General features: G+C 35.0%; 1 protein-coding gene across 2 annotated transcripts in view; it reads right to left on the bottom strand.

Moving 5' to 3' along the window:
- LOC131156712 (uncharacterized) overlaps window positions 1–5663 on the bottom strand; it is a 50187-nt gene extending 44524 nt beyond the window's left edge. For both annotated transcript variants that reach the window (XM_058110601.1, XM_058110610.1), the window contains exons 1-3: window positions 5611–5663; window positions 5336–5482; window positions 5171–5248 (exon numbers count right to left, since the gene is read on the bottom strand). In XM_058110601.1, coding sequence (XP_057966584.1) covers window positions 5171–5248; window positions 5336–5482; window positions 5611–5659 — 274 coding nt within the window. In that variant the 5' untranslated portion in view covers window positions 5660–5663. The remainder of the gene's footprint in view (window positions 1–5170; window positions 5249–5335; window positions 5483–5610) is intronic.
- Between the last annotated feature and the right edge of the window lie 7579 nt (window positions 5664–13242).

Below are 13242 nucleotides of genomic sequence, written 5' to 3'. Positions count from 1 at the left end.
CAAGAAGGTAGACTTACTGATTGGAGTCCGGGAAGAAGATTACGTTCTGAAAGAATCTTCAAACCACATTCGAACATGTGGCCAAGTTTGCGATGCCACATTATCGTTGATTCTTCCTGGGTTGATGCAACTGATGCGTCTCCCTGTTGTATAGTATTTCCCAGTAGTGTGTATAAATTTGCTATGATCTTTTCTACTTTCATCAATACAAGCGCGCCTTTGAAAACCTTCAAGATCCCATTTTCAATAAGAGTCTTACAGCTGAGGTCATCTAACTGTCCAAAAGACAGTAAATTTTTCTTCAAGCCCTTCACATGTTGTACCCCTTAAATAGTGCGAATCGTACCGTCGTACATCTTCAGTTTAATATTACTGACTCCAGCGAGCTCTAAGGCATGGGCATTACCCATGAATACAGATCCGCCTAAAACAGGTTCATAAAAGTGGGACCAGTCTCGGCGAGAGGTCATGTGCCAAGTTGCTCCTGAATCCATGATCCATACATCAGTAAGTTTCTTACCACCTTTAGAGATAGTTTCCGCTTTGCTATACAGGATTTCGCCATCACTGGAAGTACTCGCAGTGCATCCTTGAGAAGTGTTCTCCTCAGGAGCTTTCCCTACATTCTTCTTCTTATGCCAACAATCCTTCGAGATGTGCCCCCTTTTGCCACAGTTGTAGCATTTAAAATTCTTCTTACTCCTTGACTTTGATCTACCATGATTGTGACTCCCACTAGGGCCACGTTATGTTGATCTTCCTCTCGTCATCCGTAGTGCCTTAACTTGTTCCTTGTTTTTGCGTCTGGATTCCTCTTCCAGAACAGCTGCCGCAACATCATCGAAGACTATATTAGCTTACTGAATATGATTTGTAATGTTGATGATGAGTTGATCATACGAATCTGACAGACTTTGGAGTAGAAGCTCCGCTCGTTCGGTTAGCTCAATCTTATGGCTTAACGTTGTCAGTTGGGAAAACAACGTATTAAGATTGTTGATGTGGTCTGTAACTGATGTGGACTCACTCATTCAAAAAGAGTAGAGTCGCCTTTTTAAGAAGATCTTATTGTGAAGTGACTTTACCTCATAAAGCTTTGTCAGCGCATCCCAAATTTCTTTTGCTGACTTCTTTTCTACAATGTTTGATAACACCGAATCTGCTAATGTTAGATGAAGATTAGCCACAACATTGTCATCCATCTCGTTCCATTTTTCATTAGTTATCCCTGTTGGTCTGTCTCCAGTTGCTGCTAAGCAATTGTCCTTTCTCAAGACCGCTTTCATCTTCAATTTCCAAAGGGAGAAATTACCTCCATTGAACTTCTCAATTTCATACTTTGCTGCCATTGTAGTAGATAAGATCTGCTCCTCCACTAAACCGGCTCCCACTTTTTCACCGTGATCAATACCGTATAAGTGAACAGTATCGTAAATGAATGGAACTGTATACTTGAACAAATCTCATATACGTTCACAATACTGTAAAAGTATCCAATAACACGTGTGAATAGTAACCCCAACCCAAAGGCCGTAACCCAAGGCTCTGATACCACTGTTAGGAAATTGAATGGGTATGAACAATATTGCACAGCTAAAATAAGAAATGAGAAAATAGGAATTGATACCAAGTTTTACGTGGAAAACCCCTAAACGAATCGAAGGAAAAATCACGGGCAAGAGTAGAAGGATTCCACTAAGAAAAATAATGATACGACTTCTCTTAAATTAGGAGAAACTAGAAACACAGGTTACAACAGAAATACTTTGTACGAGAGTACTTGATTTCTCTCTCTAAAGGTGGAGTTGGAGATGCTTGGGATGGATGTCTTCCTTTACCACCACTTCCCTATATACAGGGGTTTTGTAAGCCTCTTTTTCAAATTCGTCAAATGAATAGTGCAGCCACCTTTGTAAACTTGTGCAACCACCAAATGAATAGTATAACCACCTTTGTAGACTTGTGCAGCCACCAAATGAATAGTGCAACCACCATATAAATAGTATTATGAATAGTACAGCCCCTATGTTAGACTTTGAATGTTAGAAATGACTTTACAATTTATCATATATATATATATATATAAATTTATTATTAACTTTAGAAGGAATATATGGAAAGGAATAATTGAACCTATATTATTAAATTTTGATATAGGCGAAATCTTCTAAAATCAATTGTGGACCAAACTCACTAATGGAATCAAATTGATCACTTGTTTTTTACATAATCCATGTAGTGGTTTTTAATGTGTTCATTAATTATCAGTCCTTCACGTCCACACAGTTCTAATGCATTTAGAATAGTTACCCCTTCCCCCACGCTAAAGGAGTGCGGACCAAGTCTTCCATGGAACGAGTCCTCCCTCTCTAACACGACCTCCAACATTTCCACATTACTTCATAATATGCATCTGTTTTTGTCTCGGCGCCATATTAATAACTTGAGACGAGGGAAAACAGCTGCTCTTCTTGATTTCCTCTCTCCCATTTTTCAAACATTCACTTAACAATTTACACATTTAAGAACACTTTAAAGTTGAATTTTAAGTGATTCATATGTCACTTTAATCAAGGCATGCAAGCAAAAATATATTGAAAAATGTGTCTGTTTCTTCTTATTTTTTTAACAAGATAATCTCATAAGAAAGATATGACAATAATATTTTTAGACAGCAAAGGATGCAAAATTCTGAACCTCAGTTCATTGATTTCAGTCAACTGTACAGATCATTTCGTGCTAGTAAAATAAAATTTGGACCAAACTGTCAAAATAAACATGATTACTTTTAGGCATGTCCCCTTCAGTTGTTTCAGTGTCTTTATTAGTCCTCACTGACTTCCCCATCCGAAGATTCTTGATGCTGGCTTTGGGACAAAAGGAGAAGACTAAGAAGACCCATCCTCATTGAGTTTATCCATTCTGATTAAATGATGGGTTCTAGTTTCCAAATTCCATTGCATGATTGTGCAATGGTGAATGAATACTACAGAAGTAACTTTTGAACCATTTTTATACATGGCTTTATTTATGGGCTTTTGAAGGAAGAGACAACATTTATATTCTGTAGCCATTCATTGGCCGTTAGTTGATAATCTCTTTCAAAATTTATTTTTTCTAGTGCAAATTTCTACGACATATTGACGGCAGCATAGGAAAATACTACATATCCTATAAGGGATCTATAAATATTTATATCTAATACATAAATACCCATAATTAACTCATAATTAATTCATTCTCATAACCGATGGATGGCTCATTACAGATTTTACTATTACAAAATTACGTTCACTGCAGGAATCCCATTACAGTAAGTGTCTGGCGCATCTAGCCCTAGCCCCTCCTCCCTTCCCCCGCTGCCTATTCTCTCTTTGTTGACAGGTGTTGTGTATCACATACAAGGAAGATGATGAAGACTGATGGTGATGTCCATGTTGAAAAATATTATCACCTGTCCAGTTCGCTAGAGCAGATGTTGTTTTGGGAGAATAGATTTAGCCTGACGTTTAAATTTTTGTGTATTTGAACAAATTTCAAAAAATAATTTTGTATTATATAAAATCTAAATCCAAACAAACCTAAATCCAAACAAATCTAAATTTAAGGTCTCTCGCATAGTGAAAATATAAACATACAAAAGCTGATTCTGCTCTATTATATTTCATTCTTTTCTGGCATGCCTCCTTTTTCTCCCATGGGCTAATTGGCTTCCTGTGATTTGGATTCTCTGATCTTGATTATTCATGCTGTGGGGCTCAATGGGATGACAAGATGGATTTTTTAATCTTTTTTAATGAATTCTTATTATGTCATTGTTCTCTATTATTACAATCATTCATAGGGCCTCTCACAAGCTTATTCATCCATAACCACTTTAATGAAGTGAATCAAATCAATTAAAATGAATTTGTCTTTTGCCATGACTCTGGCCAATTTTACCTTTTAATTTATAAGCCCTCGACCATATTTCTGACAGTTTAATTTATAGAACTAACAGGGTATTTGTCAATCCAAAAAAATTATGTCACTGCAATTGTTCAAAGGGTTTCTCATAATCTTATTCAATATTCTAAATAGCTTGTTTGATCCAAGAGCTTAGTGAATTGCAACTAAACTGAATTTTAATGAATCAATTAAATCGATTTTTTCTTTGTCATGATGATTACTAATTTAACCTTTAAATCCATAAGCTTTCTATCTTATTTCTGGTGGTGTAGAACCATTTCCCCTTCCCGCGGGCTAAAATAGTGAGGATCAACATAATTCCATAACATCCATCATTGTATGTCTCAATAACCATATTAATAATTGGAGAGGAGGGAAAAAGACATCAACCAACTATTCAACACATTCAAGAATTTTTTAGAAATAAAATTTAAAAGACAGCCCCCTATGGGCTTAGCGCTTGTTACCCATCCACATCCCTTCTTACCCTTCTTATGGTTCAAAGAAAATGAAACTTTCAACATGAAAGTCGCAAGTTTTAACCCTCAAACAAACCCTTTCATGCTAGTATAATCAATCCTAGATCAAACTCTCAAAGTGAATCCGTTTACTTATGATTCCCCATTTACTAAGAAGACCTGTCTTGAGTGAGTGAGGGGTTTTATGATTGACGATCTAGTGGCCAAAATCATCAGATAAAAATCCTTCAATCCTATGCAAAGTTGTGGTTTATATTCGAAAATCTTACGTCTATGTGAATAACACATCAAGTACATAAAAATAAAAAATAAAAATTGCACGGCCTTATATAATGTATTAAATAACAACAGAACTGGTTATTCCAATTCAAGTCAATGTAGTCCATGTGCACTCTTGTGTTAGAATAACAAAATTCATCCATGTTCTTGTCCATCTGATTTCAGGCAAACAAGACAATTATGAAATAGGATTTTATAGAAGTTAATAGACGAAATCTACATGGTAGCTGTTGCTTCCCTTCTAACAGAACATATTATTTATAATTCAAACTTGTTAAGTATACATGGTAGCTGTTACTTTCGTACGAAGAGAACATATTATTTATAATTCATACTTTTGAAGTATAAGATTCAATATTTCACAATGATATTGTTAGAGAGAAATATACAGGTAAACCATACCAGACAATATACAAGTAAAGCTTCCAAGACAAAATACTACAGTAGGAAAAGACAAGTCTAACCTGTTGGCAAAACAATATGGAGAGAAACGGTGACAACTGGCTCTGGGCAGGTGGATGCAAAGAGACGATTCATTTGAACTGCAGTTAAATAATTGTCAACCTTAAATAAAAATACAGATTTTGCCTTATTGGTACTTTCAGATCCTAATAACTGCAAATTAAAACCTTGGAATACTTTTTTTCTGGGTGGGATGAACAGAGAAAGTTTACACCACAACCCAAGTGTGCTGCCTATTGATCTGCTTTGAAGGGGACAAACCAAATTCATGCCAACTCTCAGATGAATCCAATCCGAAAACATTGCAAGCTGGTCTGGAATAGTCGATTCAAAGAAAGTTGAAGAAAAGTGGTCAAAGCACAGGATAGCTGGGAGTTTCTGATTCTTTTATTGAAATGCAAAATAAAAAATAGGAAATATGTATGCATACACACATACATACCATAAAAAAAATTCAGACTGATCACTGGAATTTTCACCACAGCCACCATATTGTCCTGCTGTTGAAAATAAATTGCAATTGATCATGTGTGTGCAATTTCAAGAGGCAGCATCAAATGCCACAGAAATAGTTAAGCATGATTTAAACATTTATATATATATATATATATATATATATATATATATATATAAAACTCAATTTCAAGGACAATATGATTTGAGTTTACTACAGGATGTATATTTTCCATGGAACTCTTTTCAGTGACTAACAAAAATAAAGAGAGCAATAAAAGTTAAGTTATTAAGCATTAAATCTTGATCATTGGACTTGAAATTAAAAAATAAAAAATAAAAATAAAAATAAAAATAAAAAATAAAAAAATAGTACTTCCCGTTAAATGGCTTAGAAAGAAAAATGATTAGTCCTAGTTAGAATTTTGAAGAAAACTAAGCAATGATTCATCATGGGAATCCAAAAAATTCCCATGATGATTGGCCAATTCAGTGACAAATGATTTTCAATTATAGTTTGGACCGAGAACTCTCAAAACATTGTTTCTAACATTCTTTTGGAAAAATCTTGCAATTTGCAATTCAAATTCTATTATTTTATTTTCAAAACTTCATAACCAATGGCATTGATCACTAGGGTGTGGAGTTTTCTTAACAGAATGATGTTGCCTGTGATGTCAACTGTGGCAAATGGTGGTACTGGTGGTTTCAATGTCATGTGTCTATTATATATTACAGGGTATCCTTCCAGTGCCTAAGGGCTGACTCATTTAGATCAACCAATCTTTTAATTGCATAATTAACATTTATTTTCATGTTTACAACTCCACCTACAGATATTGAATGTAACATTGTATATGGTAAAATGATAACAGAACATATAAAGTTATATTGATAGGTCGGGTTCTTAGCAAAGCATATGAACTTCATTACTATTTCCAGCCAGTCACAAGAATAAAAAGTGGAAGTAGAAGAAGCTTGAAATATATACCGTCATCATCATGAAATAAACTCATATTTATCACAAGACCGTGGATCAAAAATGCTCTTCATCAAACCAAACATGACTAAAACTAGTGATATGAAGTTTGAATTGAGCATTTTCCACTTGAATGATGAAAAAAAAAAAAGGAACATAGACAAATTAATAAAAATAAAAATAATTTTGTCTTTTTTATTTTTCCAAAGGAGATACACAGTGAATCAAATTACCAAAGAACCCAGATGGATTGAAAAGAACTAGGATCATCCACCATTAGATAGATTACTGCTAAAAACTTCTTACAATAAAGCGTAACCATATATTTTTATAGATGAAATCAAGCAGCTCTAAATTTTATCTACCTCTTGGGACACAATTCACAAAGGTCCCCAAAATGCAGGAGAATTTTAGGAAGGGTCAACAAGAAAATCAAAAGTTAAGAAGTAAATACTAAACAGAGCAAATGAAGGGAAAACAAAATATGGATATGATCACCATGGAACAGTACCATGTACTAGTTCTTCTTCTTCTTCTAATAAATTTTTGTTTTTAATTTCTTTCCAATTTGCTTTCATGCTTTGAGACCTTTCATTTGTTCCAACTTGCACCAATGGCCTCATTAATTTTTAGAAATGAATTAGACGTATTTTTTTTTTTTAAATATTTTTCATCCAATAGGATCCTTCCAAGTGACATGTCTCAGATTTTGCTATTTGGTGTCGTCGTTTATGGTGCCGGAGTTTTGAAGGATTATGCATGAAGAAATATGTGGAAAGAAGTAATTGAATCTATACTATTAAATTTTGGTGGGTCTCGTGGGTCTATGAAAAAAGCAATAAAAATTAAATTTTGACATAGGGGAAATCTTAAAAATTTAATTACAATCTGCATGGAGATTTGAAATTAAATGTATAAATGCCCTTACCAATGGATATTTAGTATTGACTGAATTTAAATTGTAAAATGAAGTTAGGGATTAGTAGAAGTAGTAACAACTAAAACGCTCCTTAATAGAACAAATAAGCTTTTAATATTTTTCATTTAATCAAGACAACTAATTTGATCATATATGCATTTTTTTTTAGGTAAAATGATAATAATAAATGTGGTGAATTATAAAGAATAAGAAGGTGCACTATTGGATCGATATATTTTTCAAGATTGACCATCTTGCGGTCCAAAACTCTTTTGCAAAATAGGGATGACAAAATGGGTTGCGATCCAATGAATGACCCTTAACCCGTCCATTTAAAATGGGTTTGGGTCTAAAGAGTGATTCATTCATAAACAGGTTAACTCGAATCTAATCAAATTAATATATGGGTTATCTGGGTTTGGGTAGGTACCCTCCAGACCACTTGTTGAACTTTTTATAAAAAAATTTATGTATAAATTATGATATTTGATGCATGTATGATATACCAAGTATTTTTTAAACAAATAAATATAAGATATAAGTTATATAATTACAATTTTTGAAATATTTAGGAAGAAAAAAAATGATAAATCGGTTGTAAGTACTATTTTCTAAATTTCAAATCACTTTTGTAAAAATATATTTAAAGATAAAAATAAATTAAATATTAAGTATGTATTTGTAGTAACCCGGCCCAAGAAAAATAAAATAATAATTGATCGAATTGAATTAATTATTAAATTAATTAAATAAATAAGTAAATAAAATGAATAGTATGATAAAAATAATCAAAGCATATTAGAATAAGATATATATATATATATATATATATATATATATATATTTATATATAGTAAGAAACTTCTTTAGTAAGTTTCAATCTCAATTTCAAAGCTCCCACCCTCCTTGCTTCACTCTCTCTCTCTCACTGTCTCTCTCATCTCTCTCTCTCCTCAATCTCTTCCTCTCTCTTTAATTTCTTCGGTGAATCCTACGCCAATTGAAGAACGGAAAATACCCCTATGTTCCACTTTCCGCCACCAATATTTTATAATATTGACATTTATATGGTGCAAAACTTAAAGTTTGGGCCGATGGTCAAAGAAACACCCATCTATAATGCACAATACAAGGTTAGAACATTTTAGGGGGTGTGGTGTATTAATAAATAATTAAGTAAATAAAAATGTATTCAGTGTTGTATTATGTTCTCAATTGTTTGATGTTGTGCTTCAAGTATTTGGATATCTTTAACACTTATTATTGTCCTCCCCTTGTCGAGTTGATACTTTTTTTGGATTTTTGTGCAAATATCAAGGAAATAGAATTTTACTAAGAATATGAATATAATAGAGGTCAAACTGCATGGTCCTTACGATGTAGATAATTCCATTAAAAATTATGTAGAGCATAAATTGGAATCTAAGCAGGCCTAGCAAAAATAAAAATAATAAAATAAACTAAAATAAAAAAATCTAAACCAAACCCATGAACAAAATTTTGATTTATAAATCATTAATATTTTATTTTTTAAATTTATATTAAAACAAACTTTCATTTCTAATAGTATTTCATGTAAAAAGAAAATATAATGAACAATAAGCTTTTTCCCTTATTTTTCTTTTCTAAATAAAAATTCATGATCCAAATGAAAAATGTTTAGTTCAACCTGCACCCCTACCACCTCTGATTTCTGGTTTTGACAACGATTGACTCTCTCTCCACTCTTTTTCTCTACCAAATTAACTTCATCCACTTTTTGAGTGCCCACATTATTAACCTCATTCACAATTTCATTATTTTTCTCAATCTCCTTCGACAGCCCACTCACAATTCTATCCTTCTCTCCTCCATCCTCTGAACCTGAAACTTCAAAACAGGACCTTCATCTTCAACTATCATATTCTCTTTTCTACCCACTTCTTTCCAAACCCTCTCATCTCCCTCCTTCCTCATACCTACCTTTCTTTTATCCTTAGGCTTAACTCCAAATCGGCATACTACTTCAATGTGACATTGTCTACAACATTTATTACAATAAAAACCTCTTTTATCATATATTCTCCTTTGCCAATTCTACTTTTGTCCTACCACCAACAACCCTCCATAGGATCTTTCTGCAAGTCCACTTCAACACATAATCTCACACCAGTGGCTCGTGTTCTATATAATTTGGCATTATCTATCCCCAGGAATCTACCAAACCTAGTGGCCAAACTTTGCAAACAGTCCATTCTATATAAATGTAAAGGCAAACCTGGTAGGAAAATCCACCGAGGTGCGATCGATGGCTCCTTGTTTACATCAAAATTCACAGACCAATTAAAAAGCCGAAATTGGCACCCTGCCACCCATCTTCCTTCTCGTGCCCATGCATGAATGTAATCCTTTTCGTTTACCAAATTCAATAAAACATGGTAGTTGTCCATAAAACTTATCATTGGGACTTCAGAGAGACCCCATAATTGGATAATATGCCTTCGAAGGACATCAATAGACGGCCTTGCAGAAAGAAATTTAAGAACCAACACAAACTTCAGATCCTCATTAGCCTTTTCCATCTCCACATCTGAGAAAACAAAACCTAATTCTCCATTAATTAATTCCGGTTTCCTCAACAGGATTTTTAATTTTAAAGATGGGATTGGCCTTTTCAAGGCTTCCACAAACGATTTTACCCCAGTGAAACCTTCCCCCTTTTCGACCTTATTATCCCTCGAACCACCCCCCTAAACTCATAAACTAGCGTCGACACCTCCCCTCAACCCTCCAATAATAGCTATCGTAGATGGCGCGGTCATGTCTAATAGTTATTCCATATTGAATACAAAAAATAATAATAATAACAAATAAACAATAATAAAAAAACCAAACCTGCGGTAGACCTACGTCTTCCGTCACCGTATGTCGCCGACGCAGGTTCGCCATCACCACTTTGTCGTTGTTGCTGTCTCAGATTACCTTAGCCCAGAAGCCTCTGCTACTCTCCGACGAGTACCGCTGCCACTGCAACCTGCGGCGGAGTGCTGAGGCGGTTGAAGCGACGAAGATGGCGGCGCACTCCTCCTCTGGCCGCCAACAACACTGACAAACTCCCCACGCCGTCAGGGGCAACGGAGCCTCGCTGAAGTCCAGGTAGAGCTCGAAAAGCCGTCGTCGTGAGCGCGATGACGACAAGAGAAGTAACCTCATGGGCAGAAAGAGAGTCGGAGAGGACCCCCAAACGCCGTCTGGGCGACAGCTCCAACGTGTGCAGCCGGAGACAACGAAACTCTCCATCGTCGTTTGCAATGGTGGCAAGAAACAGCTCGCAGCTCGTCATCTTCCTTGTCGTGTAACTCCCAACTCCGTCATGGTTCTCGACGTTAGCTAGAGACAGCACCTCGCAGCGACAGTGACGCCGCAGAAGGACCCATCACAGTCGTCACAGAACTTCAGGCCGTCGTTATCTTCCTAGTTGCGACGGCGGCTCGCGGCTTGTCTTCCTTGTCGCGAAACTCCCAACACCGTCGACGTTCTCTAGCAGGGGTGCCGGAGACCAACGCCGTCATCACGGAACAGCGCGAGGCCATCGCCATCTTCCTTTGTCACGACGACGGCTAGGGTTTCTCAATTGTTTGATGTTGTGCTTCAAGTATTTGGATATCTTTAACACTTATTATTGTTCCCCCCCCCCCCCCCTGTCGAGTTGATAATTTTTTTTTTTTTGGATTTTTGTGCAAAGATCAAGGAAATAGAATTTTACTAAGAATGTGAATATAATAAAGGTCAAACTGCATGGTCCTTACGATAGGCCCACCACACCCTGGTTCGGACTGTTAGGTGGACGTCCACACTCTACTGAAAGTCATATCGACTATCCATCTTCCACCCCCCCTCGTGGGGTGGTTAGCACTAATCTGAACATAAATATCTGATCTATATATAGCTACGGTACCGTGCTCTTGAACTGAACTAAACTAACATTTAGGTTATGATAACATATAGTACATGATAATATAGCATCTTTCATAATTTCTTAAATACGGCATCGCGCTGAACATTTCATAAATATGGCCTCGTGCCAAAATCATTTTACATATACACGGTCTCGCGCCAAAATCATACATAAATACGGCCTCGCGCCAAAATCATACATAAGTACGACCTCGCGTCGAAATCATACATAAGTACGGTCTCGCGCCGAAATCATACATAAATACGTCATTTTGAAAATAATCATTTTATCATGTATTTGTCAAAATCATAATGTACTGTATACTTTCATAATTTCTCAAACCATACTGCATTCATATCATAATATTTCTTCACATAAAATAGTATTCATGTCACACATTTACTGTATAAAACTATACAATGTATTCTAAAAATCATGATTTCTAGCATCTCATACATGTATACACGTTTCAACATAATAGCAGTATTTTTTCCAAACATGCATTTATTCCATAATATTCAAATATCGTACATATTTTTCGGAAATCAATTTGCTCATAAATAATAGTAATTTGGGTGAAAAATAACTTTTTTAGTTTATTCTCTTACCTGGCTGCTGAGAAAGCTCCCTAAAATATCCTAGTCGAACACCCATAGGATTTCTTGATTAATACCCTAAAAATGAAAACTCTCAGTATTAAATTTTAGTATTTTCGTGTGTATGTCATTTCCTATAACTACCGCAAGATCAAATTTGGCTTAAAAAGCCTTACCTCAACTTAGGGATGATTTCCAACTTGCTTTCACCAACGATCCGCTCCAGCAGATTTGCAGAAAACTTCCCCAGGAGCGTCGTGATGGCTTCAGATTGTCGATCCAACGTAAATTCGGCCCAAAATCGAAGAAAGAAGGAGAGGGAGCAGAAGGGAGAGAGAGAGAGAGAGGATGAGTGTTTGCTTAATTGTGAAGTTAAAATCCGAATTTTTAGTATTTATAGCACTGGATTTGTCGACGAGCAACATCATCTCGTCGACGAGTCCTTCAATAATTTCGTCAATGAAATCCACTCCTCGTCAACGAAATTCAGTTTGCTCAAAAATCTCTTTTGGTTTTTTCTCGTCGATAAAATTTAGCTTCGTCGATGAGGCCTCTGATAATTCCCCTTTTTCTTTATTATTTTAAATATCATTTTTATTCGGGTTGTCACATGAAGAGCATATGGAATATAAATATTGTATATTTAATAAAAATTTGAAGTTTTACATTTACTTTAATTGTTTGATCACTTTGTTTTGGTAAGAGGTAGGAATTTGTTTATGCTCCTTTTTTTAGGTGTCATAAAAAATTATGATTGCTGTCAAAAAAGTATTTAACAACATTAAATACTTTACAAGAGTCGTAATAAAATGTCAAAAGGAGTTTATGTGTGTATGTGTACATATAACTTTTTTTTTTTTTCTATCATCGTCTATATCAAGGCATTGTTTGGTCCTTGAACTAATTAAAGTCCGCAAGGTCACCATCTTGTTTTTTGTGTTTCAGACTCAATGAGTCCTAACCCCTTCCTTGGGGCAAAGGAGTGAATGAAGACTCAAGTCTTCCATACATAACTTTATAATATGCATATGAAATATGTATTCATCTCTGCTATTATTTTAAAAAAGTGTCTAATTATTATAAAATTATCACCTAATGAACAATTAGAAAATTTATATTTTTTTTAATAAAAAAATGAAACCACAACTCCCCAGTTTTCCTACTTTTCCACAACCGATGACCTTGACTAT

The sequence above is a fragment of the Malania oleifera genome, chromosome 1 (genome assembly GCF_029873635.1).
Source record: "Malania oleifera isolate guangnan ecotype guangnan chromosome 1, ASM2987363v1, whole genome shotgun sequence".
NCBI lineage: Eukaryota > Viridiplantae > Streptophyta > Magnoliopsida > Santalales > Ximeniaceae > Malania > Malania oleifera.
This window is presented reverse-complemented; position numbering and strand designations above follow the sequence as displayed.